Here is a 27,696-nt window from a genome sequence, read left to right on the forward strand (position 1 = left end):
TCTCTCTTGCAAAGCTAATTTAAGATGTATTATTAAGACAATATATTTTTAAGTTTTGGGGGTACTGGGAATTGAACCCAGGGGCATTCTACCTCCAAGCTATACCCCCAGCCCTACTTAGTTTTTGTTTAAAAACAGCCCCAGTCAGTGGTGGCGCACACCTGTCATCTCATTACTTGGGAGGCGGAGACAGAAGGATCGCAGGTTTAAGGACAGCCTCAGCAAGTAGTTGAGACTTTCAACCTAGCAAGACCCTGTTTCCAAATAACATCAGTCTGGGGGTTCCCCCCAGTACAATAAACAAAAGAATAAACTAGGTCTTCAGGTGTGACTTGGAGGTAGAATACTCCTGGGTTCCATCCCCAGTAGCCACCCCCCAAACTGAGTCGCACTACATTCCTGAGGCTGGCCTCCAGCCTGTGACCCTCCAGTCTCAGCCTCCCAAGCTCTGAGCTTACAGGCGTGTGCCTAAGCCTAATACTCCTTGTAACTTTACAGCGTCTGTGTATTTGAAGCTGCTCCACTCTGGTTTTGGAACGTGAGCTATGTTCATATGTGAGGTCTATCTAGAAACGTTGTAGTGTGTGGCTTTGCTATGGTAACAGGTAGAGCGACCACTGCCAGCATTAACTGTTAGGGTAGAAACAGACCTGTAACATGGGACCAGTCCTTTCCCACGGTTCATCTGAGGGGAGCAGGCAGCACTACCTAGAGTCCCCGAGTCAGCGACATCACCCCTAGGAGAACGCCGAATAGGAGCCAGGGGATGACGTGTAACCTTTTCCTGAAGATGGAGAGGGGCGCACTGCAGGAAGCCCAGGCCTGTCTGCAGAGCACCGAGCAGGGGGCCGACCGTGCTCGGTGTCCAGAGCTGCGCAGCGCAGGCGACAGGACGCAAAGTTCACATTGGCCTCTCAAGGTTCGGAGCTTGTGAATTGATGTGGGTGGATTCTAGCCTCTATCCTCACTGCAAAGTATCTTCCATTTTATATATTGTGCTTAAAAGAAACATTTTGGTGCTGAGAACAGATGGAGTGGGTGGAGGGCGAGGATCCGTACCTCCCAGGTCAGGCCCCGGCGTCTCCTCTCGGGTTCACGGGAGGCTGCTGTTAGCATCACTGCCACCCTCGAGTCTAGCACGGCCCAGCCAGAGCCCGCGCAGGTCCTGTGAGCGTGACACTTAACGGGGTGTGCAGAGGCCAGGCAGTGCTGTGTCACGGCAGCTCCACCATGGCCTCTCCCTTTGTTTTATGGTGTGTGGTACTGGGGATGGAGCTCAGGGCCATTCTAGCTCCGAGCTACACCTCCAGCACTATTTTTTATCCTATTTTGAAACAGGGCCTCAGAAGCTGAAGCTGTCCTCGAACCTCAGCCTCCCAAGCATGCGCCACCGTGGCTGGCGTCTCACACGCTGTCCAGGGCCGAGTCTGACGCAGTGATGTTGTGCGGAGGCCGGGCGGCAGTCCTGTGCGTGGACTTCCTCACGAAGCAAGCAGCCAAGCCGCCCACGGCAGAAATGCGGTCAGGGTAACATGGTACGAACTATTAGCAATATGACTTTATTTAATGACATTGAAAACAGCCTGTCTCCAGATAATGCCTGAATGCGGTACATAAAAATGGGCACAGTATTTCAAAATAAGGGATCTGAAGTTTCTTCTCCCCAGTGTGGCTGTTACTGCTCACTCTGCTGGCCCTCGGGCGCCGGAGCTGCCACGGAGCCCTGGCCCTTGTTGACGTCGCTGATGCACACCCACTGCCCATCCACCGACTCCTTCCACAGGGTCACCTGGGTGAGGGCACAAACACCATTGTTGCCAGGCTGTGGGCCCGGCGCTCACCGTGGTTCCCCCAGAACTCCACCAAATGTAGGGAAAGGAACAGACACATGAGTGAGATGCACAGTGGCCGGGGAGGCTGACCAGGGCCCGTGCCCTACGGTGCCTGTGGACGCTGCCTGCAGAAGAAATGGCTCAGGAGTGAAAAGGTTTGTCCCTGGGGAGAGCACAGGGCGCGCCTATGAGTCAATGCAGCTGGGCATTCGGGAGGCTGAGACAGGAGGATCGCGGTTTGTGGACAGCCTCAGCTACTACTGAGGCTCTCTGTAACTCACACCCTGTCTCAGAATAAAGAATAAAAACAACAGGGCTGGGGATGTAGCGTGGAGGTAGAATACCCTCGAGTTCCATCCCCAGTACTGCAAAAAGAGAGAAAAGTGTGAGCCTGGGGGTCACATGCTTGTAATCCCAGCATGTGGGAGGCTGAGACGGCCAGCCTCAGCTGCTTAGTGAGGCCCTGTTTCAAAATAAGAATAAAAATAGGCTGGGCTGGAACACTAGGGTAGAATGCCCCTGGGTTCCACCGCAGAACTACAAAGTAAAAATGTGATTAAAAACCTGAAAACAATGTCAAGTCTTTGTGGAGGCTTGTCTGCACCGGGCTCCCTCTGCTGGACAGGGATAGGGTGAGCTCTGTAAGAACCAGGCTTGGTGACCACAAGCCGCGTAGGCGAGGTTCCCGCAGGGCAGAGGACGTGGAGTCCTCGGAGCCTTCTGTGCACGTGGCCTGGGCCCTGGCTTTGGCCGGCAGCGCTTACCTTGTTGTCCCCTCCAGAGACGGCCAGGATATTGGCCGTGATGGACCAGCTCACGTGCCACACGACGTCGTTGAATTTGTGCAGCAACGTGGGCGACCACATGTTGCCCGAGGTGTCGTCACAGGTCCAGATGAAGACGCGGCCATCCTGCGGAGAGGGCGGGTTAGACGCGGAAGGCTGCACAGCTTGAGCAAGCGTGCGGGCGAGGCTGACCTGGGAGCAGCTGGCGATGGTGCTGGTGGGCAGGCCGATGGACGGCGCCCAGGCCACGTCGCGCACCCAGTCGCTGTGCGCCTCCAGCTTCTGCTCCTCTCTCCACTGGCCGTCCTCTTCCTCCCTGTGAAGATCAGAGTCCAGCTCAGCGTCCTCCGCAGCTCGCACAGGTGCGGGGAAGGACGGTGCCCTTGGGGTGACCGGGGCGGCAGGGTCAGCTCACTTCCAAAGCTTGATGAGGTTGTCGCAGCCGCCAGATGCAAACTTCTTAATGTAAGTTGGCTTCTGTCCCGATGGCTGGTCGATCAGGCTCCCGGGGACCACGGCCGGGGCCCAGCTGACCGCGTTGCAGCCGATCTGCAAAGGAGACGAGGCGAGGGCGTGAACCTGAGGCGCAACTGCCCACGGTGGGTGCAGCGGGCTGAGGGTGCGCGAATGCGCGGCTGTGGACGTCATTACTACGTGTAATTATACAGAGCAATAACGACTACTTAAAGGAAGTGGTATCAACACAGAAAACACCAAGTCATAGGCTGCGGTGACTAAGCAGAAAAGAAAGCAGGCGAGGCCGCCCACCCTCGGGAGGCACGGCGGGACCGACGCCACGCACATCCAGCGCCACCGACGGCCTGGCTTCAGAGGATGTGTTTTGATATAACTGATGTCATTTGTCTTACGTAATGCTGTAAGTCATGATGCCACCCTAGAATTGATCTCTGTGGTGCATTCTCTATGAACCCGGGAGCGCAGGAGCTTCAAGCCTGTGGGAAGTGCAGTTCTTGTACTGGAAGGGAGTGACGGGGAGACATCATGGGGACCAAGGAAGAGAAGAGAGGGCAGAGGAAGCTGGGTGTGGGGGTGCACGCTTATAACCCCAGCATTCCAGAGGCAGAGCCTGGAGGATCACAGTTCGCAGACAGCCTCAGCTACTTAGTGAGGCTCTTGGCAACTTAGTGAGAACCTGTTTCAAAATAAAGAATAAAAAAATAGGGCCTGGAGTGTAGCTCAGAGGTAGAATGCCCCTGGGTTCCATTCGCAGACCTGAAGGAAAAAAAAAAAAAAAAGGCAGAGGTGGCAGAAGGAGCCTCAAGGTGTGGGCAGGAGGACCACCAGGGTTGGCCAGGCGGTGAGTCTGAGTCCGAGGCAGGGAACTTCCCTGCTGCGCGTCCCTCTGCTCTCGAGCTGCCCGCCCGAACCAGCTGCTGCTGCAGCCTCCAGCAGGAGCCGCCTGAGGCCACCGCCCGCGTTGCTTGTGGCTCCTTCCTGAGCCTCCAACCGTCCCACCGCATGTCTGCAAAGGCTCCCTGCTCCTTCCCCCTGTTCTCTTGGTCCACTCTCTCCTTCCAGCACAGGAACCACAGCCATCACTTACTTCTCTTGAAGCACCAGGGCTCCCAGTTTCACAGAGAGTGGCCTACAGAGCCCAACTCCAGGGTGACTCCATGGATCACAAGTGTTAAGTTTCAAAGGTTACCAATGACACGTTTTCTACCAAAATGTATCCCCAAAACTCAACTTTGAAGTTATAGCCTCCGGCGTGTGAGGTGGCTTGTGAGGGAGGGGCGTCTGGTGGGCGTAGACTTCCAGTGAGGACCTCCCCAGGTGGCAGGCCTGGGCCCCACTGTAATGAACGCCTGTCATCCCGGCACTGGGGAGGCCGACACAGGAGCATCGCAGGCTTGAGGCCAGCCTCAGCAAGGAGCGAAACTCATCAACCTAGTGACCCTGTTTCCAAATAAATAAAACTGGGCCAGAGGCATAACCCACAAAGAGAATGTCTCTGAGTTCAATCTCCTAAATAGATAAACTGGCATCCGTATGAAAAGGATAGGGAAGAGTCAGGCTAGGTGGAGTGGCACAACCTGTAATCCCAGTATTTGAGAGGATCATAGGTTCGAGACCAGCCTCAGCAACTTAGCGGGACCCTGTTTCTAAATAAAAATGACACAGTCTGGGGTGTGAAAGGGTTGAGGCTGTAGCTGAGAGGTAGAGTTCCACAGCCGAGTCCCCAGTGCCCCAATCGGGGGTGCGTGTCAGAAGCGCACTGAGGCCCAGCAGTGCCAGTCAGAATGGCAATCGCCAAGAATGAGCGCGGCGAGGACCCGGGAGCAGTGTGTGCTCGCTGCCTCAGGCTGTAATCAGCTCCACAGAGCCCGCCACGCGCAGGGACAGCGCCAGCCTGTGACCCAGCTACGCCACTCCTCAGCATCCACCCAGAAGTACAGATAGACTTCCACAAACCCACGTTTATAGCCGCGCAATCCACACTAGCCCAGTTATTCAACCCGCCTCCCCGAACTCAGAAGCTGTGCGAGACTGAAGAAGGGGACAGTTCAAGTAAGGTTATGGCCATGCAAGACTTCACTACCAATCTCACTGACAAGTAAGGGGGGGGAGATACCAAAGGAAACACTCTAAGTGATGTGCGCATGTGTGTATGTATTGCTTTAAATCACACTATGATATGTAATTACACTGCACCATTAAAATTATAAAAAATAAGAGACATGGGCAGGCAACGTAGATTAAAAATAAAAAATCCAACTACTCGCCTTAGAGGCTATGATAGTCACATACTAAAGGCAAAAAGATGAAGTTTTTTTTTTTTTTTTTTTTTTGTGGTACTAGGGATGGAACTCAGAGGCCTTCTACCTCCGGGGTATACTCCCAGACCTATTTTATATGTTATCTGGAAACAGGGTCTCACTAAGTTGCTGAGAGCCTCACTAAGTAGCTGAGGCTGGCTTGGAACCTGTGCCACCCTCCTGTCTCAGCCTCCCAAGCACGGGGATTACGAGCGTGCGCCACCACACCCGGCTGGAGAGAGATATTTTATACAAAAGGAGAGGGAAGGAACACAGGGGTAGCTACTCTCATAACCTACTAAGTAGAATTCAAGTCAATACATACCAGAAGAGATGAAGAAGGTCATCTCATGCAGACCTTGAGCCAAAGTTCGGTCAGGGGACCGCAGGAGCCCCATCAAGTATGAATAGCATCTCCTTCTTCAAAAAATCATTTTAAGATCATTTTGATTAATATGTATAATTGGAATTTTATGTATAAGCATTAGAACTAAATTTGATGGGCAATGACACGTGAGAGACTGAGTCAGCAAGGATCTTTTTTCCCAAGGACAAAGTTTGGGCCAAAGATTGAGTTCAAAGTGACCTTAGTTTGGGCCAATATATAAGATTAAGTTCAAGCTGGTCTTTTGATGAGACAAAGCATACTTTCTATGATTTATTAAACGTCTAGAACCCTGCCCTGAAGTCTGTTAAAGATTTTTTCTGCCCTTGAAGTTTTTGCTTGCATAACTGTGGTTTGCCTACTCTGCCAAGAAAAGAAAGTATAAAGATTGTAACAAATCCTGAATAAAGTCTGAGAAGCTGCCATCTGGTCTCCTGTGTCAGAGTCTTCTCTCACTCGACCTCGACTCTTCTCTCACCAACACACGACCCCCGACTCCTGCTAGGGCTGGATCCCGACAGGTCACTTCTTACAACGGGAACAACCCAGCAAGACGATGTGAGAGTAAACAGGCCCAAACGACAGGGCACCCACCACGTAAGACAAACACCACCGGACATCGAGACTTAGACGCCAACTCAGTCCTGGACCCTACAACACACCTGTCAATAAACAATCTTCAGACCTAAGGATGACTATAGCCCAAATGGACTAGACACACATTTATCAATGATTTCCCCCAGCAACAACTGAATTCACATTCTTCTCTGCCGCTCATGGACCTCTTCCAAAATAGACCATATTCTAGACCACAAAGTAAGATACCAGTAAATTCAAAACAATGTATATAATACCTTGCTTCTTTTCAAATGATAATGGGTTGAAATTAGAACTCAAAAGAAAAAAGATAGAGGAATTACAGAAATACATGGAAATATAATCTCAATACTTGGGAAGCTAAGACAGGAGGATCATAGGTTCAAGACCAGCTTCAGCAACTTGGCAAGAATCTCTGCAACCTTAGGGAGACCCTGTTTCAAATGAACAACAAAAATGGTCTGGATGTGTCTCTGGATCCAATCCTTAGCACCACTCAAAAAAATAATTTTTTTTCTTCACAGAGAAAAATAAAAGACCCAGAACATCCAAGGCAACTCTGAGCAATAAGAGCCCTGCTGGAGGCTCACAACACCTGACTAAAAATTATACTTCAGAACTATACTAACCAAAAATGCCCAGCATTGGCAAAAAACACACACGGACAACGGAACACAAGATATGAGATACAAGTTAAAAAAAATTTTTTTTTCCCCTGAGGTGCTGGGATCCAACTCAGGGCTTTGCACATGGTAGGGAAGCACTCTGCCACTGAGCTATATCCCCGGCCCACCAGTTGATTTTTGAAAAAGGCACCAAAAACATTCTGGACAAAAGACAGCCTTTTTAACAGATGGCACTGAGAAAACTGGATACATGAAGAAAAATAAAACTAGAACTTCTCTCTCACCCAGCACAAAAGTCAACTGAAGAGGGATGAAAGATTACAAATTAGCCAGGCGTGGTGGCTCACACCTGTAATCCCAGTATTTGGAGGCTGAAACAGAAGACCCTCCACAACTTGGGGGGCCTGCCGAGACTGCCTGCTGCCTCGGCATCTATGTGTTGAGACCCCACTCCACATAGCCAATTGGCAACAAGCCCCAAGAAGGAGGTGTCGTCTCTGGCCAAAGTGCCCCCCACTTTTAGATACCCTTCATGACTATTATTTTCTTGGTAATGATTCCTTTTAACTCTCTACACGAATTGCTCCGGTGATGTGAGATCAGGACTACGAAAGAAATTGAGTCCGTGGAAATAAATTCTCTAAAAATTTGTCTAAGCATCCTTGGCTCTGCTCAATAATAATGAAAAACTGGCCAGAACTCAGATGCTGTGATAAGCATTCCAGCTGCAGCAATCACAAATGGTCTCCGACCCTCATTCCTATCACTAACTTAGGTTAAGCCATTAACTCCCCCTCATTCCTATCACTAACTTAGGTTAAGCCATTAACTCCGGTAAGGTAGCTCAGTTTAAGGTAACTCTGTTTACCCTTGAGATCCTGCCTAGAGACAGAGAAGATAAAACCTTGTGTGTGACTTCGAAGCAATTTAGTTGATGAACAACTTAGTTGCCCAAATACAATAGAGCCAAGGAAAAAGATTGTTGACTTTTACGCCCAGTATGAGCATTCCCGGAGACAGAGAGACTGGCCGCATGGTTAGGAATGAATATGACAAAATAAAGGACAGACATTCTAAATATATATGTATGAAGGAAAGGAAATACCATAAGAGTAAGAAAAGCATTTTTGCATGGAGAAGAGCTTATCATAAGAACGTTCCAACTGGGAAAGAAAGGAATTAGAAGGCTAGAAGCAGGTTGCAGAGGGTTTGTGACAGGGAAATGGATTATTAAAGATGAATAGGCTTTTAATAGGCTCGTTGTCTAAAGAAGAGTGTTTAGCAGTTAAGGAAATACATCTGACAATTAAATCCAAGAACTTTGTGGTGTTGTTTGTGGTGTTTTGTCTGCCAAACTGTGTTGTGAGTTTGCTTAAGCTTTCAGATTTAGAAGGTAAGATGCCAACACCTGAAGAAACCCTATCACATTCACCTGAATCACCACATCTCCCCACACTTGCTATATGAACTGAGCCCAAAAGATGGAAAGTTCCAAGAAAGTTAAAGAAGATTCCCCGAGAAGCCTCCAAGCCTTGGGCGTGCCTGTTTCTTCTGGGAGGTCGCCCTTTGGAACTGCTTGTCTGCTAGACCTGGGAAAGAATCCGGAATTAATCTCTCGAAGGCCAACAGCCAGCTGAAGGACTAGTTTTATTACCTTTGTTTACATGTCATTCATTATTATTTCACAGTGATTGCATTCACTCCCTTTTCTCTTATTATTAACTTTACTGGTGAAGGGTATAAATTTTGGGGGGTTTTTGTAATAAAGTGTCATTGGCTCAAGAAGCCTTTGTCCATGTCAGATTCTTTCTAGAGAGCGCCATCACTAGGAACTCTTAGTTCCTAGAAGGGAAAGAATCGCTGCAGAGAAGAGGCTGCAGTACTTCACTCTAATCCTTCCCCATCTTTGCTGAGGTTTTCGACCGCGAGTGGACTCGCGCCCCAATTAGACTGAGCTGGTTTGCGACAGGGGCCCTGTTTCAAAATAAAAAGAAAACACAGCGGGGGCTGTAGCTCTGAGGGAGAATGCCCCTGGGTTCAATCCCAAGTACCAAAAACAGACACACACAAAAAATTACAAATAGAATCACTAGAGAAAAACACTAAACCCCAGGACCAGGACCAGCTCTCCAACACATAGGCACCGGTAGAGATTCCTCAGTAAGTCCCCTACAGCTCAGGAAATACACTGAGAATCAGGACATGGGGCGCCAACACATTTTAAAGCTTCTTGCAAAATAAACAATCAAGAGTCTGAAGAGAGACCACAGAATGGGAGACCTTTCCAGCTACTCCTCTAGTACAGGTCCAATGTCTAGGTATATAAACTCAAAAACGTAACCCTGAAAAAGAATTAAAAATGCATATTTGAACCGAATAGACATTTCTCAGAAGAAATGCAAATGGCTAACAAATATACAAAAAAATGTTAAACATGCAGAGCCATCAGGGACATGCAATTCCAAACTGAGATGACACCTAGCTCTGTTGGAAATGGCAACCATCGAGAACACAAACAATAATTAACGCTGGCTAGGAAAGGGAAATAGGGATTGTAAATTAGTGCAGAACCTGGAGATCATTAGGGAGGCTCCTCAAGAGAAAAGGAACAGAACCACTGTGAGACCAGCCATGTCACGCCTGGTGCCCTTCCTAAGAAACGCAATACAGTGGTACACGCATCTCCATGTTGATAGCAGCCAAGCTATTCCCAAAAGCAAAATTATTGAACCAATCCAGGTTTTCATCAACAGGTGAGTAGATAGAGAAAATATTCACACGATGGAGTTCCACGTAGAATGGACATTATGTCGCCTGCAGGCGAGCCTCACGCTAACGTCGGCCAGCCCCAGGATCACAGGCCACAGGCTTTCTCTCATATGAAAGCTAAGAGAAAACCGGTGGAGAGGGACCAGCAGAATAGTGGGACGGTGGAAGGGACTCTAAGGGGAAGCAGGAGAGAAGGGAAAGGGAGGCCTGGGGAAGGTCACAGGCCGAAAGATGGCCCGGGTGTGTGTGAAGGTGGCACCATGAATCTCGCGGTCACATGGAAAGGGAGGAGGAGGAGGGCACGGTGGGAAGGCGAAGGCTACGTGGCGCTCTGTACCACTGTCAATCTCTCAGGTATAACCACGGAGCACCGATAAAGTCAGTAAGAATAAATAAGACTGATGTCAAGCAACACAATGCGTCCAACACAATGGCAGCGAGTGCAGAAGCGTGCACTCTTAATAGCTGAAACGCTCCTCACTGAACGGCTACCAAGAGGTCTACGTCTACAGCGGAGCATCGCTCAGCCGCCAGAGGATCAGCGCTGGTCACGCTGACGCGCATGAGCATGAACATCTGGAAGCCTGTGCGTCTCTTAGTTCCTTCTCTCAGTCAGGAATGTTTGCGCAAACTGTTAAGACACACGGTCGTGGCTCATAATGCTGAGCTTTCCACGACTGTCCACATCGTTTTCTGGACCGCCCCCACTTCCTTCCTTCCTGCTGGTCTGGGGATGGAACCCAGCGACATTCAACCTCCGAGCTACACACCCTGCCCTATTTTTTATTCTTTATTTTGAAACAGGGTCTCACTAAGTTGCAAAGGGCCTCACTAGGTAGCTGAGGCTGTCCACGAACCACGCTTTGTTTTTCTTTTTTTATGATACTGGTAGAATGCCAGCTACACCCCAGCCCTATTTTATTTCAAACAGTCTAGGTGGTGGAGGGCCTGAGCTGCGGAGGCTGGCCGCAAGCCTGCGATCCTACTGTCCAGCCTCCAGAGTATGGGGATTACGCCCAGTGGGACTGTTCTGGCACAGGAGCACAGGGACTGTTTCCCTTGGATGCCTTTTCTAACCACACTCACTTCTAGGGGTTCCCGTGGCACATCAGAGCATGTCAGCCAAAGAGTGGACGGCTGACGTGGCGGGCCCACGGCTGCCCCGGCCCTCCCCATTGGGGCTCACAAGGGGAGTCCCCACGGCTGAGAGGCTGGAGCTGTTGCTGGCCTTCAGCAGCCCCTTCCTACCCAAGTCCCGAGGCAGGCTGCACTCACGGTGTGGGCGTTGTTGATTTTCTTCACTTCCCACTGGCCCTCCCCGGTGTAGGTCAGCAGAGAGATGGCTCCGTCGGAGCTGCCGCACGCCAGGATCAGGCCGTAGTCGTGGGGAGCCCAGCAAACAGAGTTCACTGCAGGGGAGGAGGAGAGCAGGCCCTGAGCTGCGGACCTTCATCTCCCAGGTTTACTTTTACCACTAGCCTGAAAGGACCACAGCAATTGACAGACTAGGGTGGCTGTCATTTTTTTCAATTGAAAAAAAAGAAAAGAAAAAAAAAAGCCAATAAACCGGGCATGGTGGATGCATGCCTGTAATCCCAGTTCTTGGGAGGCTGTGGCTGGAGGATCAAAGGATCCTGGCCAGCCTCTGCAACCTAATGAGACTCTCGTCAAACTAACAAGATCCTGTTTCAACATAAACAAATTTTAAAAAGGGCAGAGCCGGGCATAGTGGCGCACGCTTGTAATCCCCGCATTGGGGAAGCGGAGACAGGAGGATCGCACAGGTTTGAAGTCAGCCGCGCTGGCTTAAGAGACCCTGTTTCCAAATAAAAATACAAAAAAATAGGTGTCTGAGAGTGTAGCCCAGAGGTAGAAGGGTTTCCAGGAACCCCAGTACCACCAAAATAAAATAAAATAAATAAAAATAAATAAAAAAGGGCAGAGAGTGAAGCTCAAAAAACACTGCCCCTGTGTTCAATCTCTAGTACCACCCCGGCCTCCCTCAAAATCTATTTACCTAATGTTTCATCAGTCTGTCTTGAAAAAGTAGAGACGAGAACAGCCTGAAAATGAAGGCCAGCACTTGCAGTGACTTAACTTCAAAAAAGACTGTGCTGTTCCCTCCTCAAGCTCTGGTCTCCACCTTGGACAAGCAGCAGGGAGTCACACACCTGAGGAGTCGTGTCCCGAGTGCTCGTGAGTCTTCTCCCAGGTGCCGCCCTCCTCCTTCCAGATGATCACTCTGCGGTCGTAGGAGCAGGAGGCCAGGATGTTGCCGTACATGGGGTGGGCCCAGGCCACCTGCCACACGGGGCCTTCGTGTCTGCAGAGGAGAGGCGAGGCTGCTCAGGTGCCCTACCAGGCACCGTTTACATTCTGCACACAACTGACTGGCTTCCCTGGCAGACTGAGATGACACAGAGGGTCACTCCAGAAGGGAAGATTACTGGATAGCGAGGACCCTGATGCCCACACAGGTCAAACGACTTGAGGCCACACAGCCCTGGGCATTCAGCCAGGATGCCGAGTTGGCCTCCCTGTGCCAGCCAGGCAGAGCCCTGCTCACTGGAGCACAGCTAGCAGCCGGGCTGTGGCGACCCTGATGCTCCGACAGGGCCCAGCTCCGCCACAAGTCCCGCCCTGACGCCCGCTTCAAGAGAGGCTGGATCTGACCAGCGTGCATACTGCCCACTACTCCTCCATCGCTCAGAAGGCACAGCCTCCTCCCCACTTTTCTTTCATGTGTTACTGGATATTGAAACCAGGGGCATTCTACCTCTGAGCTATACTCTCAGCCCTATTTTACTTTTTATTTTGAAAGAGGGTCTAAGCTACAGAGAGCCTCACCAGGCTGAGGCTGGCCTGGAGACTGCAATCTCCTATCTCACCTCCAAGTACCAGAATTACAGGCTTGCCCCATCTTCTCTTTTGATCTCTGTCGGCTGCTCTCAGGCCAGGCACTGTCTGAGTGCGTGCCCACCAGGCCTTGCACAGGGGCCATCTCTCCCATGCACAGGCAGCATGGCAAGATGCCAAGAGCCCAGGTCCTCCAAACCTGCTCCCCTAAGCTCTGGACTGCATACCAGAGCCATGTCCACCCATGGCTCGGTCTCCATCTGAAAAAATCCCACTGGATACCTGTTAGAGATACCTGCGGACTCGATCGCAGAGCCGCCCTGGTCACTCGCTGACCACAGATATAGCCCTTAGAGCCACCTTGTCACTCCCACACCCTGGGCCTCAGCCCTAGAGCTGCCTGGTCACTCACTGACCACACGTGTGGCTACAGAGGCCACAGAGGAGCTGCCAATGAAGAAGCCAAGCTGTCTCAGATTCCCAACAACTAGCAGAGCTCCATGGAGGCGTCTGGCCCCACGCCCTATTCTCAGTGTTGAGCAGGAGGTGAGCGGGAGGTGGGGCTTGGGGACATCAGAAGGGCCACTTTCAGGTCCCTCCCCACTTAAATGGACCGGGCCTCCATTCCTGCTGTAATTCAGGTGGACGCTCACTGTGCACCTGCCTGATGGCTCCTCCCCGTCGTGCAGGGCGGTGAAGGGTAGTAACTCCTTCTCAGAACATCACCCAAGTCACAGAGCTAGGCTTCAAAGAAAATCGCATTATCTTGAAGTGCAGTTATCAAAATGTTAAAAAGAAACACTATTTATTTGTTTTTGGCACTAGGGATCATAGCCATTAGAGTTCTACCTTTAAGCAACACTACAGTTTTTTTATTGTTAATTAATTAATTTATTTATTTTGGTGGTACTGGGGTTCCTAGAAACTCTTCTACTTCTGGGCTACACTCCCAGACCTATTTTTATACTTTTTTTTTTTTAATTTGGAAACAGTGTCTCTTAAGCCTGCATGGCTGGCTTCGAACCTGCGCGATCCTCCTGTCTCCGCCCCCCAAGCGCAGGGATTACAAGCGTGCGCCACCACGCCGAGCTTATTTTTTTATTTTTGAAACACGGTCTCAAAAAGTTGCGGAGGCAGGCCTCAAACCTGATATCCTGGGGTGTGGTGAGCTGGCCCGGGCCACCCTCCCCCCTCATGCCATTTTGGCATGGGGTTATAACTATTTTCTGTATTTCTATTTTCTGTATTCCTATCTTTTTAATCAACTTCTTTAAATCTTAAAAAAAAAAAAAAAAAAAACCTGATAATATCCTCCCGTCGCAGTCTCCCAAGTGCTGGGATTACAGACCTGTGCCATCATGCTCAGTAACCCCCCCCCAAAAAAAAAAAACCAATTTCTAAGGCAATGATGCACATCAAGTAACAAACTCCACTGGCAAGTCTCATAACCTCCATGGTTCCAAACCTCCTGACTTCTGATAACCTCCGTGATGAGCACAAATGATAGCGGAGACAGGTCCATAAACTAAGATGAAGATACCGGTGACCCCGATTGAGGGTAAATATGAACACAGGTGCTACAAATACCACACGGGTTGGATCCTTCCTTGTCTTGGTTCACTACACCCTGAATTCTATCCAGAGCCCCTGGAGACTCGTGGAACCCAGGTTAAAACCCACAACTGTATGAGGGGCGTGAAGTGAGGGTGAGCAGTAGAAACGTGGCCGTAGGACCACGCAGGACCACGCAAGGAGCTGAGCAAGGCGGAGGGTACCCACGCTCGGCAACGAGGGCCCCTAAGCACGTGCCAGTAGCCAGGCAGAGCGACCGGACCCCACAGGTGTTCTCTCAGTGAAGCTCCAGCGCTCTTCCTAGCACACGGGCTAACCGTGCGCACAAAGATTGCGCAGACCACTCTGAATCAGCAGCGGCCGGGCACACTGAAGGACCTCCACGCATGGCCTGAGCAGGAAGCGGGCTGAGCCCCGTCTGAGGGTAAGTGGATGGAGAAGCCAGGGCAGGCTGCCCCTTGCCCGGGTCTTCTGGAGGAAATATGGGAGGTGAGCTGGGACAACGGCACTCACCCCCTGAGGTCGGCGATGAGGATCTGCCCTCCGTTGCGCACATCAAAAATCTTGACGGACCTGTCTGAGGAGCAGGTTGCTAGGCGGGTGCCGTAATAGTCCATCTGGGCATCGTGCTGCAAAGGAAAGACAGCTCGAGAAGCTGCGTGGGCAGCTGAAGTGGGGCAGTCACCAGCAGTGCTGTCTGGACCCGTCTCCCTGACATCACTGAACTTGGCGAATCATCTCCCTGGGCAGGAAGCTAGCGTGTGGACCTGCACTTCCCTGCTAGGGAGCCTCTTACTGGAATGGACAAGCCATAGCCAGATGGTTCTGCACATTCTCTGTGAGCTCCAGGGAAGGCCCCATCCCACCTCATGATGGGGGTGGGGACAAAGCTGGACTGGCATCCTCCTTTCTCTCTAGAGCCTGGGATACTGGGGAAGGGACCCCAAGCCTGATACTTGTGGGTCCCCTTTGGAGTCTCTACAGTCCACTTCTGGCCTGGACAGAGTTCTACTCAGGTGCCTGGGTGCCTTCCTCTAGCCCAACCCTGGGTCCTTTGTGGAACGTTCTACCGGCTTTCTGGTCAACTTCCTTCATCTAGTGAGCTGGCAACCCAGACTCTCCACCGAGGGAAGAAACGCCCGGAGTTGCCGTCCACAGCCTTACAGCTCGGGGGCCTGACTCCTGGATGCTGCCCGACCCCCAGCAGCTGCTGCCCATAGCACCTTCCCGTTGGGACACCTGTTCTCCCGGGAACCATGTAGATGCTCCTTGACCCGGGCTCCTTCCCTGCTGGCTCCGCCTCTGCCACTGGGTGCCACTTTCCTAGCTGTCCCCCCTGGGGTCAGGAACGCTCACTTGTCACTGGTGTGGTTACCAGGAGCAAGTCCTTCCTTTCCAAGGAAGCACTTGTATTGGTCTCAACGCTCCTTTCTCTCCTCCCTACACAAAGACAACAGTGTGTGTGTGTGTGTGTGTGTGTGTGTGTGTGTGTGTGTCTTTCTGTCTGTCTATCTGTGTCTGTCTGAACCTGGGGGCATTCTACCCCCGAGCTAACCCTAGCCCTATTTTATTCTTTAATTTGAAACAGGGTCTTGCTAAGTTGATGAGTCTTACTACTTCCTGAGGCTGTCCTCAAACCTGTGATCCTTCTGTCTCAGCCTTCCAAGTACTGGGCTTACAGGCATGAGCCACCACGCCCGGCTCGGATTCTCTGAAGTCAGCCCCGCTGCTCCAAGGCCTTGTTGACCCGGGACGCAGGCGGTGCAGGTGGAGTCCAAAGCTCTTCTCCAGCACGTGCTAACTCACCATGGGAAGAAATGTAGGTACCCAGGAGATTCTGCCCCGTCTCCCTAGCTCATCTGCTGGCAGCTTTTGAATACACTCACCGCTCAGTTTCCATACCTTTTTTTTTTTGTTTTGGTGCTACTGGGGGTGGAACCCAGGGACTTTTCAACCTCTGAGCTATACTCTCAGACCTATATTTTTATATTTTATTTGGAAACAGGGTCTATGTTGCTGAGAGCCTCACTAAGTAGCTGAGGCTGGCTTCGAGCCTGTGCGATCCTCCTGTCTCAGCCTCCCAAGCCTGAGCCACCACGCCCGGCTTTTCCACATCTTTACATGGGCCTAATGATTACGTCTGCCTCAAGAGTTGTTACATAAGGTTTTCTGTTTGTTTGGGGTGTGTGTTACTGAGAATGGAACCCAGGGGCACTCGACTTCTGAGCTATACGCCCAACCCTATTTTAAACTTTGAAACAGGGTCTCAATAAGTCACTGCAGGCTGGCTGGGAATCTGTGATCTTCCTGTCTTAGCCTCCCAAGTACTGGGATTATAAGCATGTGCCACCACGCCTAGATCATTAATTATTATTTTTGCCTCACCTGTTCCTCATATAAATAGGAGCATGCCCATTATCTTTCCCATGAGGAAACTGAGGCTGGCTCACAAAGTTCCTGGCTATAAAGTCTCTGTTGAGACCTTTTTGCCCAAGGTGCCACACCATCTCCAAGAGGTGTGGTCTTTTTTTTTTGAGGGTCTGGGGATGGAACCCAGGGGCATTCGACCTCCAAGCTACACCCCCTGCCCTGTTTTTTATTCTTTATTTCGAACCAGGGTCTCACTAAGTTGCAGAGGGCCTCACTAAGTAGCTGAGGCTGTCCCCAAACTACAATCCTCCTTTCTCAGCCTCCCAAATGCTGGGATTACACGCATGCGCCAGCTACACTGAAACCAAAGAACTTACACAACTCTGTGACCAGCGACTTCTCAGTAACCCCAAAGCACAGCTGGTGCACAGGCGGGGAGGGTGGGAACCCAGAACAAAACCCTGTAAGCCGACTGATCTGGGTCTTGTTCAAAGGCCGCTGGGACTGCCTGGCCCTATCTGAAGTAGGCGAGTTGTTCCTGCTGGAGACTTTAACCTCTGGACCTTCTCCCGCAGCCCTGTCCTCGTACAGTGAGCTCTGTGGTGCTCTCTCTGCACGTAACCCTTACCCACTGGCGCTGAGAAGCGGCAGCAGGAGGAATATGGCAGGGAGACAACAGCAACACCTTTGTACCCGCACAGCCCCCGTCCCAGAACACAGCACTGTGCTGGCCGAAGAGAGGGCCCCGAGCCCCACACCATCCCATGTGCCCCTCAACACAGCGACGGGCTCTGACAGCCCTGCCACCTCAGGGACACTGTGGGGATAATGACCAAGGCCTCACTCAAACTAGCGCAAAGCCACGCCCGCCTTCAGGAATGACCAAGAGAAAGTGAGCTAAAGCCAAACCTCCTTCCTCCCAGGAACGCCCAGCAGGAGGGTTAAATACTTACAATCATGTCCTCGTGGGAGGTGTCCACGGTGTTAATTACTGACACCTAGAACAAAAAACACAGCTGGTGACTTGAGTGATGGCAGTTCCCACACAATCCTCTCCTGAGGCCCACAGGCGGCTTTTCAGATTCTCAACTGCATGTGTTCCCTCGCTCATGCATGCGCTCTACACACACTCGCTCTGAGTTCCTTCTCAGGGCGCACCTTGCTGAGGATGCATACAGACAGGAGCGCGAGGCAGCTCTGGCCACTGAGAAGCTGCTCATCCAGAACCCAGCACGGGAAGATAAATGCTTTAATGTGGTGTGCACACCTTACAGGAGCCTGCCCTGTGAGGGCGACATGAACTGCGACTTGGGAGGCTGAGGCAGGGGGGCTGCAAGTTCAAGGCCAGCCTGGGCAATGCAGTGAGACCCTGTGTAAAAAATGAAAAAAAAAAGCCAGGCACAGCAGTGCACACCTGTAATCCCAGTGCTTGGGAGGCTGAGCCAGGAGGATCGCAGATCTGAGTTCATCCTTAGCAACTTAGTGAGGCTCTCAGCAACCTAGTGAGACCCTGTTTCAAAACAAAAAATAAAAAAGGCTGAGGTGTAGCTGAGAGGTAGAATGACTATAGGTTCAATCCCTAGTATCGCAAAAACAAAAAACCTATGGTTGTTATCTAAGACTTGGCAACCTGACATATACCTCTCCCGAGGCTGCTCCTTGGCCTACCACTGGTGACAGATCAAAAGTTTATGGCGCTGGGACACAGCTGTCATGGCCACCAACCGTTCAGTTACAACTAGGCCCCCTTCTTGAAAACTCTAAGTAAAACCCCAACTGGCTGGATTCTTGAACATTTTCAGCCACAAACATGTACAACACTTTCTGCTGTTTCTTCTCTCCCTGGAAGGGGAGCTCTTGAGAGCTATGTTCTGAGTCATACTCAGTTCTTAATTTCTTCAAACCATTTCAAAGGCCGGGGGCAGTGGTGCAGGCCTGTCATTCCAATAACTGTGGAGGCTGAGGAAGGACTACAGGTTTAAGCCCAGTGTAGGTACTTAGTGAGACCCTGTCTCAAGAAAAAAAAAAAAAAAATAGCCGGGCGTGAGGCGCACGCTTGCAATCCCAGCATTTGGGAGGCTGAGACAGGAGGACTGAGGTCGTGGCCAGCCTCAGCTACTTAGTGAGGCCCTTTGCAACTCAGTGAGACCCTGTTTCAAAATAAATAATAAAAAAAAATAGGGCTGGGGGTGTAGCTTGGAGGTAGAATGTCCCTGGGTTCCACCCTAGTACTGGAAAAAACAAACAAACAGGGCTGGGGATGTAGCTCAGCAGTATAGCGTCCCTTGGTTCAATCCCCAGTAGCACAATAAATTAATAAATTAATAAAATCATTCAACATAGCATTGCAAAGAGAAGGAACTCACTGAATATTCACCAACTGAACATATAAACAAAACTATTGACTGTTTTTCTTTGCTCAGACACTATTCTCTTACATTTTTTGGATTAAAAAGGAGACCAAAGCCAGGCGTGGTGGCGCACGCCTGTAATCCCCGCACTTGGGAGGCTGAGACAGGCACTTGGGAGGCTGAGACAGGAGGATCGCACAGGTTCGAAGCCAGCCTCAGCTACTGAGTGAGGCTCTCAGCAACTTAGTGAGACCCTGTTTCCAAATAAAGTATAAAAATAGGTCTGGAAGTATAGCCCTGAGGGAGAAAAGCCCCTGTGTTCCACCCCCAGTACACACACACACACACACACACACACACACACACACACACGACCAAAGAGGTTTCAGTTTGGAACTGACATTTCTTTTCTTTTTCATGGTATTGAGGACTTCTAGAACTGAACTACTACATTCCCAACTTTATTTTTTATTTTGAAACAGGGTCTCGCTAAGCTACTGCACACCTGTGATTCTCCTGTCTCGGCCTCTCAGGTGCTGGGATTATAGGTGTCCACCTGACTAAGGGCATGTTTAGAAGCTTTAGAGAGGCCCTCCCAAGCACCTGAAGATTGTTACTGTCAAGAAGTAAGAAGCAGCACTGGAAACAATTCACTCAGAATAAAGTGAATGTCGAGTGTGCAAGCTCCTAACTTTGTTCAGCAGCAGCAGCAGCAGCAGCGGTCAAAAGCACAGCTCCCCTCAGAGCAAGGACCGAACCCAAGACTCTGAGTTCACAGAGGTTTCCTCAAATTTGCTGCTAGCCCAGCATGGCGGTGCACTTCTGTAATCCCAGTGCTTGGAAGGCTGAGACAGGAGGAACACAGGTTCAAGGACAGCCTCAGCCACCTACTAAGACTCATCAACCTAGCGAGCCGGTTTTAAAGACATAAAAATAACCCGGGTGTGGTGGCGCACGCTTGTACTCCCCGCGCTTGGGAGGCTGAGACAGGAGGATCATGCTGGTTCGGAGCCAGCCTCAGCCACTGAGTGAGGCTCTCAGCAACTTAGTGAGACCCTGTTTCCAAATAAGATATAAAATAGGTCTGGGAGTATAGCCCAGAGGTAGAAAGCCTCTGGGTGCCACCTCCAGTACCACCAAAAAATAAATTAATTAATTAATTAATAAAATAAAATAAAAATCAGGTCCAGGCATAGTGGTGCACTCTTGTAATCCCCGCACTTGGGAGGCGGAGACAGGAGGATCCCGCAGATTCAAAGCCAGCCATGCTGGCTTAACAGACCCTTCTTCCCCCCCAAAAAATAATAAGTATAAAATAGGTTTGGGAGTGTAGCCCTGAGGTAGAAGGGTTTCCAGGAACCCCAGTACCACCAAATAAACAACACCAAAAAAAAAAAAAAACCATAAAAATTAAATAGGAGCTGGGCATGGTGGCACACGTTTGTAATCCCAGCACTATAGATACCGAGACATGAGGAATGCAAGTTCTCAGCCAGCCTCAGCTACTTAGCAAGGCCCTTCGCAACTTGGTGAGGCCTTGTTTCAAAAATAAATAAAGCCAGGCGTGGTGGCGCACGCTTATAATCCCCACGCTTAGGAGGCTGAGACAGGAGGATCGCGCAGGTTCGAAGCCAGCCGTGCTGGCTTAAGACACCCTGTTTCAAAATAAAAGAGTAAAAAAAAATAGGTCTGGAAGTGTGTCCCGGAGGTAGAAGGGCTTCCAGGAACCCCAGTACCACCAAAATAAAATAATAATAATAATAAATAAATAAATAAATAAATAAATACATAAGCCGGGCTTGGTGGCGCACGCTTGTAATTCCAGTACTTAGGAGGCCGAGACAGGAGGATCCAGGTTCGCAGCCTGTCTCATGTACTTAGTGAGGCCCTCCGAAGCTTAGTGAGACCCTGTTTCAAAATAAAGAATAAAACCAGGCTGGGGAAGTAGCTCAGGGGTAATATGCTCCAGGGTTCAATTTTCAGTCTCTCACACACACACACACACACACACACACACACGAATAAAAACTTAGGGCTGAGGTGTCTTCAGAGGTAGAACGCCCCTGGGTTCCAGCCTCAGTACTGGGGGAAAATAAAAGAATAACTATAAAAATCAGGGCTGCGGTTGTGTCTCAGAAGTAGAATGCCCCTGGGTTCAACTCCCAATACCAAAACAGCAACAACAAAAACTTGCTGCTAAAGCATGACCATTTTCCTAAGAGCGCCCACTTACCAACCTGTCAAGCTCGGTCCAGATGCTCCCCCCACTCTCATTCATTCATTCATTCATTCTCTCAACCAGCCGGTGTGGTTGTTCAGGGAGTGAACCCTAAGCTGTAGATACCACAGAGAATTAAAAAGTCATCTAGCTCGCATTTTCTCCGTTTCCAGAAGTGCCCATCACTCCCGGGGACCCGTGGCGAGCAATGAACTGCTCGACCCCTTCTGCTGGGCGCTCAGGCGCAGAACATGGCCGCGCGGGTTCGAACCTCAGCTCGGCAGGAAAGAGGCTCGGCCTCTCTGGACGCGTTCTCCTCCGGGGCGGCGTGTGGAAGGCAGGAGCCGCCGACTCGCGGCCACGGCCACCTGGGGCCCACTAAGGGCGCGGCCCACACAGGCTCCTGCGGCTTTGGGGATTTGTTTTCAGGCGCAGAGGGAAGAGGGCGGGAGGCCCGGCGCCGCCTCGGCAGGGCCAGAGCACCCGAACCCCGGCGCCGGCGGGGACCGCGCGGCCCCGGCCCAAGGACTGAGTCTCGGCGCGGCGTGGAGGGCCGCTTCTGTGCCACGAAACCCACTCCGCACCCCAGACGCTAACGCTCACCATGTCGGCGGCGGCAGCGACGCGGCGCCCAGACGTGGCAGCTCCAGGCGGCGTCCGAAAGGCTCACTTCCGGCGAGCGGACGGGCCGTCGCGGAAGAGCCTCCGGGCAGCAGCGCGCTCCGCTCACTGAAAGGTTCCGCGTCCTCAGAAGACCGCGCCCAGTCCCCTTGTGGCTCCGCCCCCGTATCCCGGGGCAACAGGTGATGCCCAAGCATTGGTGCTTTGGTTGTCTTGGCCACTTTGGGGCCTGATAGTCTGCAATGCGTGCACACAGTACTAAGGATTGAAACCAGGGGCATACTAGCTCTGAGCTATACACCTAGTCCTTTGTATTTTTTATTATATTTTTTTATTTTATTTTTTATTTTTATTATATTTTTATTTTTATTTTTTATTTTTATTTATATATGTGTGTATTTATATATATAAACATAAATAAATGTACATATATGTGTGTGTTTATATATAAAAATATATATTAATATATATTTTATATATATATATATTTTTATTTTTTTTTTAGGTGAGTTTCCCAAGAACTGGGATTACAGATGTACTCTAGGTAACTTATGAAAACACTCTCTCAGTATAAAATAAAGGCCTTGGTAAGGTGCTGACGCTGGCCCTAAACCTGTGCTCTTCCTGAGCATGTTAATGTATGCTCAGCTAAACTTAAGTAACGTGTTTAATATTTGAACATTTTTCATCAAAATGATGCCAGTTTTTATTTAAAATATAACCCTGTTTACTTTTCTCTGACGATTCCACACCTGGTAGTGGAAGACTTCTTAAGTCCACAAGGATAATATCCTCTCAAGCAGGTGTTTGAACATTTTTCTAACTTTTCAGCAAGTAAGAATTGTAATGAATTATAGGGAAGCCTAGTAATCTAAGTCTGAGAAACGGAGATAAAACATCCTTAAGGAAACAAAGACAGCGTCCTCTCCAAACAGTGAAAGCTATGTCTTTAAATGTTAGCATTTGATGGAATGAAATTACATTTGGTTTAACTCTGCACTAATTTAATAGAAGTAATTAATAGAAATTCTAGGTTAGAGCTGACTGGTGGCACGCACTGGCAATCCCAGTACTTGGAAGCCTAAACCAGGAGGATCACAGATCTGAGGTCAGTCTTCGCCACTTTGTGACATCTTTTCTCCATATAAAAAAAGGGGCTGCAGGTATAGCTCAGAGGTACAGCAGCCCTGGGTTCAATCTCTAGTACCCCAAAAGACAACACAACCAAAGGAAATTCTAAGTAAGTAAAAAAGTTCAAAATTAACATCTCCCGGTGAGTTTTTCTAACTGGCAAAGCAAAGCGTCTATTAGAACCATAGTTGTAAAAGTAATAACCGTATGTCTGTCTTTTGCAATTAAATTGCTGGAGTAAATGCTGCATGTCTCAGTGGGGAGATAATTGAGTATTTTACACGAGTCAGCATTCTCCCCTTGCATCTGCCGTATATTTTGACTTTATTGCTGCTGAACATAGACTTGTTTTTTACATTTGACCACTGCCATTTTTTTCATAATTAAGATTTTTGCCAGAAAAAAAGTTTTCTTACATATCATTGTGATGTTTTTCTGATCAGACGACCCTTGGAAAGAAAATTTGTTGTCCTATTAACAGCCCAAATCTTCAAATAGTCATCTAAATATTAGAGAATAGCGATTTTTGGATGATATATGTATTTCTTTTTCAGGGCTACTTACGAATTACTCCGGGGTCATGCTGTCTCTGAGCTACACCCTTAGCCCTTTTTAGTCTTTGGTTTTGTTTCGTCGTTTTGTTTTTGCGACAGGGTCTCAATAGGTTACAGATCATTTTGCTATGTTACTAATACTGTCCTCAATCTAATCAACTGTGTATAATCTAATCAAGGTACATAATCTAATCAAGTGTGCATAATCTAATCAATGGAATCTAATCAACTGTGTATTATTCTAAACATGTATAATCTAATCAAGTACTCTTATCTAAATAAGTGCTCATAATCTAATCAATTGTGCATAATCTAATCAACTGTGTATAATGTAATCAAGTATGTATAATCTAATCCAGTATGCATAATCCAATCAAGTGTGTATAATCTAATCAAGTATACATAATCTGATCAACTGTGTATATTCTAATCAAGTATGCAGAATCTGATCAACTGTGTATATTCTAATCAAGTATGCAGAATCTGATCAACTGTGCATATTCTAATCAAGTATGCAGAATCTGATCAACTGTGTATAATCTAATCAAGTGTACATAATCTAATCAAGGTTGTATAATCTAATAATGTATATATTGCATATATGCATAATAATTATGTATATATCCAATTATGTATATATATAATTATGTATCAATTAAATCAGTAAATATATATATATATTGTGTTACCGGGCTTGGTGGCACACGATTGTAATCCCCGCACTTGGGAGGCAGAGACAGGAGGATCAGGTGCTGGCTTAAGAGACCCTGTTTCCAAGTAAAAAATATATAAAATAGGTCTGGGAGTGTAGCCTGAGATAGAAGGGTTTCCAGGAACCCCATTACCACCAAAAAGAAGGAAAAAAAAAAGTTGTGCATGTGAATCTTTTTCTGAGTTTAATTTCAGAAGAGATTTCAAACATTTTTTCTTATCACATGGGAAAATGGTTTGAAGCTCAATTGATCAGGCCCAAAAATGTAAAATCGATACACATTTGACTGTAAATTTTATGTCAAGAAAAATGCTTTAAGACTAAAAAAGTGGAAGTCGGGTGTTTCTTCACTGGATTCCCCTGTGCTACAGGAGAACAATGTCACCTACTGCACAGGGTGGCACCGCACAGCATGAAAAACCAATCCAACGCCAGCTCTGGACCCACATTAGGTAGCTTCAACTGCCAGTTCTGCCAACAGCTGGTTTTAAAACCTGACGCAAATTAAATGTCTTCTTCTCACCTCATATTCCTATCTCAAAAAATGGAGGCAACGATGGTTGCTACCTCATAACTCCTTAAAAATCAGGTTAAATATGAAGAGAGTCGATGACAGTGGTTGGCCACAGTCCTTGATACTGCCTTGTATGAATGGACTATTAATTCCACCTATTGTGTAGAAAAATATTTTTCCTCTCTTGAGGGGGAAGGTTTGCTATTTTCCCAGGCTGATCTAGATTTCCTGGCCTCAAGAAATCCTACCTCAACCTCTCAAGTAACTAGGACTGCCGAGCAAAAGATTCACATATTTAGAGCTAAGAAAAGTCATCACCTGGAAATCAGAGAACAGAAATGGAAACTGAACTCTTAATGTTATAAAATCACCCAGCATTGTCACCTTCACTCCTTACAGTGACCCCAAGCATCATCACACCCAGAAAAGTCATTCATTACCTTACCCCTGAACGCACGCACCCAAGCAACTGTCTCCAGGCCGAATCTCACTCCTTATGAGTGAAAACACCGAGACAAAAGACTTGGGGGGTCTGCAACTGGACTGCGGAGCCAGGGGCTGACTGAAGCCCAACTTAGTCCAGTCCCTCAGAGGCCGCTTACATCTCAATGCCAATACGAACTGGTTTACAGGTACCTACCCTGGGGTGTTTTAATGAGAGGCGTTCATTAAGAGTTCAATGCAGCAAGTCCCTCATCTGAGTCATGTCCCCTCTCACGGCTCGTGACTGTGAATTTCACCCTGAGAAGGAACTTTCACCAATCTTTATTCTTGTCCTCTTATGTAAGAGAACCGAAAGTTGTTGGAATTGTAAGCAATGAACGAATACATTTGTTGTGGGAATAATCTCAACACTTAAAGACATTGTTGAATGTTTTAGTAAAAGAACCTTTCAATAAGAACAACCACCGCCACCCTAACTAGGAATGGTGGGGCACACCTGTCCTCCCAGTACTTGGGACTCAGAGACAAGGGGATCAAAGGATTAAAGCCAGTCTCAACAATTTAGCAGGACTCTCAGCAATGTATGGAAACCTTGTTGTAAAATTTAAAAATAAGACTAAGGGTGAAGCTCACAAGTAGAAAGCTCCTGGGTTCAACCAATCTACACATTTTTTTAAAAATGAGAAAGGAACTAAGTAATTTTTTTTGTGGTACTGGGGTTCCTGGAAGCCCTTCTACCTCCGGGCTACACTACCAGACCTATTTTTATATTTTTGAAACAGGGTCTCTTACGCCAGCACGGCTGGCTTCGAACCTGCGCGATCCTCCTATCTCCGCCTCCCAAGCGCGGGGATTACTAGCGTGTGCCACCAAGCCCGGCTAAATAATTTTTAAAATAATACAAATACAAAAACAAAGACAAGTAAAAAAAAGTTTCAACACCTTTAATAATCCAAAAAATGAAAATCAAAGTGACATTGAAGTCAGACCCGGTGGTCCATGGCAAAAAAAATCCCAGTTCTTGGAGGCTGAGCAAACGGGGTCACAGGCAAGGCCTGCCTCAGCAACTTAGCAAAGACTGTCTCAAAACAAAACAAAAAAACAAAACAAAACAAAAAACAAATTAGGAAAGAATGCCGAGTAGAATCCCCAGTACTGAGAATTAAATAAAAAACAAACTACACTGACATTGCATCTCACTCTAGATAAAATCACCACGTCAAAGGTGCCAAGTTGATGTGTTTTCTCTCTCATATGGAGAAACTAGAGAAAATAAGAACAAAAAAGGATTCAGTGTAAATACAAGGAAAACCATTAAAGGAGGAGCAGTGGATGGGGTGAGAGGGGTGGAAAAGGTCGGCCGTGGAACTGAGATTGACCAAATTGCGTTTAGATGGTATCGTGATGCAAAAAAAGTTATCATGCACCAATAAAAATTCGCACAAACCACAAAGGAAAATTTACATGCAGTCAACACTGAAACCATTAAAAACCTTAAAAGACACAAGAAGAGGCCAGGAAGAATTCATAATAAAACATGTATCAAAATATTTGGAACCTAGAAGATAATACTACTTCTGGCTTATCTAAAAAGACAACACAATTCTTAAAAATGAATAAATTAGGAGCAAAACAATTCAAAACACAGATGGAGAATAAATGTGCAGGCGACAGCATCAGACACCAGAGAAATACAAGTTATATCTACATAGAGATGCTGACAAAGTTACATTGAATAGGATAGAAAAAAACTAAAGTAAAATGGTGGGGCAGCTGGACCTTTCTATTTGTGGCAAGTAAAGAAATGACCATTGTGGTCAACGATTCAGCCGTTTCTTAAAGAACTCGACACGCTCCTACCAAAGCCTCTAGCCCTCCCATTCACAGGCATCCACCCCCAAAATATTACTTATCGCATAAGCAGACCACCAGAGACAAAACTCTCATCGCTCTCCCCGCGCAAAAGACAGCTAAGGATGCCGACATTCAGCCAGAAACCTCACAATGACAAGAAAACCATCCAGCGCTCCAATGCCTAGGCACCCAGAAAGATGTTTCCACCGGATCCCAAGGTCAGAAAATGCAATTCAGACTGGAGAGGCTCACCTATTCAGTGCCACTGCTGTCCTGGGCCTCGGGCACCGGGGCTGAGAGAAGAAGAGGATGCAGTGCCGCGGGCATCCCAGGTGAGCAGAGACAGCCGGGCCCCTGGCCGACCTCCAGCCAAAGCCTGCTGGAGAGCCAGGGCCCACTGGGCTGGCCAGGGAGAAGGAGGAACTCCGACCTCAGAGGCACAGGTGCAGCCTTTAGGAGCCCGGGGGACCCAGTGACTAGCCCTGAGGCCTTGATGCACTGAGGCCCGGGAAGGGCCTCAGAGGAGGCAGCATCCTGCTCTCTGCAGATAAAGCCCCTAGAGAGACCACAAAAGCCAGCAGGAGCCGCCCGGCGCCTCTAGTAGGTCATAATGGGAAATACTCCTGCCAGGGCCCTTACACAGGCCAGGCTTCAAGCAGCACCAGCCTCAAGGGCAAATTTCCCAGACAAAACTCCCTCTGCTTTGCTGGGGAGACGGAGCTTAGACA

The 27,696-nt window shown here is 48.7% G+C and overlaps 1 protein-coding gene across 1 annotated transcript; it reads right to left on the reverse strand.

The window, feature by feature from the left end:
* Nucleotides 1-1,675: 1,675 nt before the first annotated feature.
* Nucleotides 1,676-21,744, reverse strand: LOC308278462 (protein SEC13 homolog; the record flags this gene model as incomplete). The annotated part of the gene is made up of 9 exons (XM_080718236.1): nt 1,676-1,789; nt 2,597-2,743; nt 2,810-2,933; nt 3,033-3,166; nt 11,047-11,180; nt 11,943-12,094; nt 14,713-14,828; nt 17,523-17,567; nt 21,622-21,744. The coding sequence occupies 9 exons, from the start codon at nt 21,742-21,744 to the stop codon at nt 1,676-1,678; spliced, it is 1,089 nt and encodes a 362-aa protein (XP_080574362.1).
* Nucleotides 21,745-27,696: the final 5,952 nt, after the last annotated feature.

Source organism: Muscardinus avellanarius, assembly GCF_963383645.1.
Source record: "Muscardinus avellanarius genome assembly, chromosome: 22".
NCBI lineage: Eukaryota > Metazoa > Chordata > Mammalia > Rodentia > Gliridae > Muscardinus > Muscardinus avellanarius.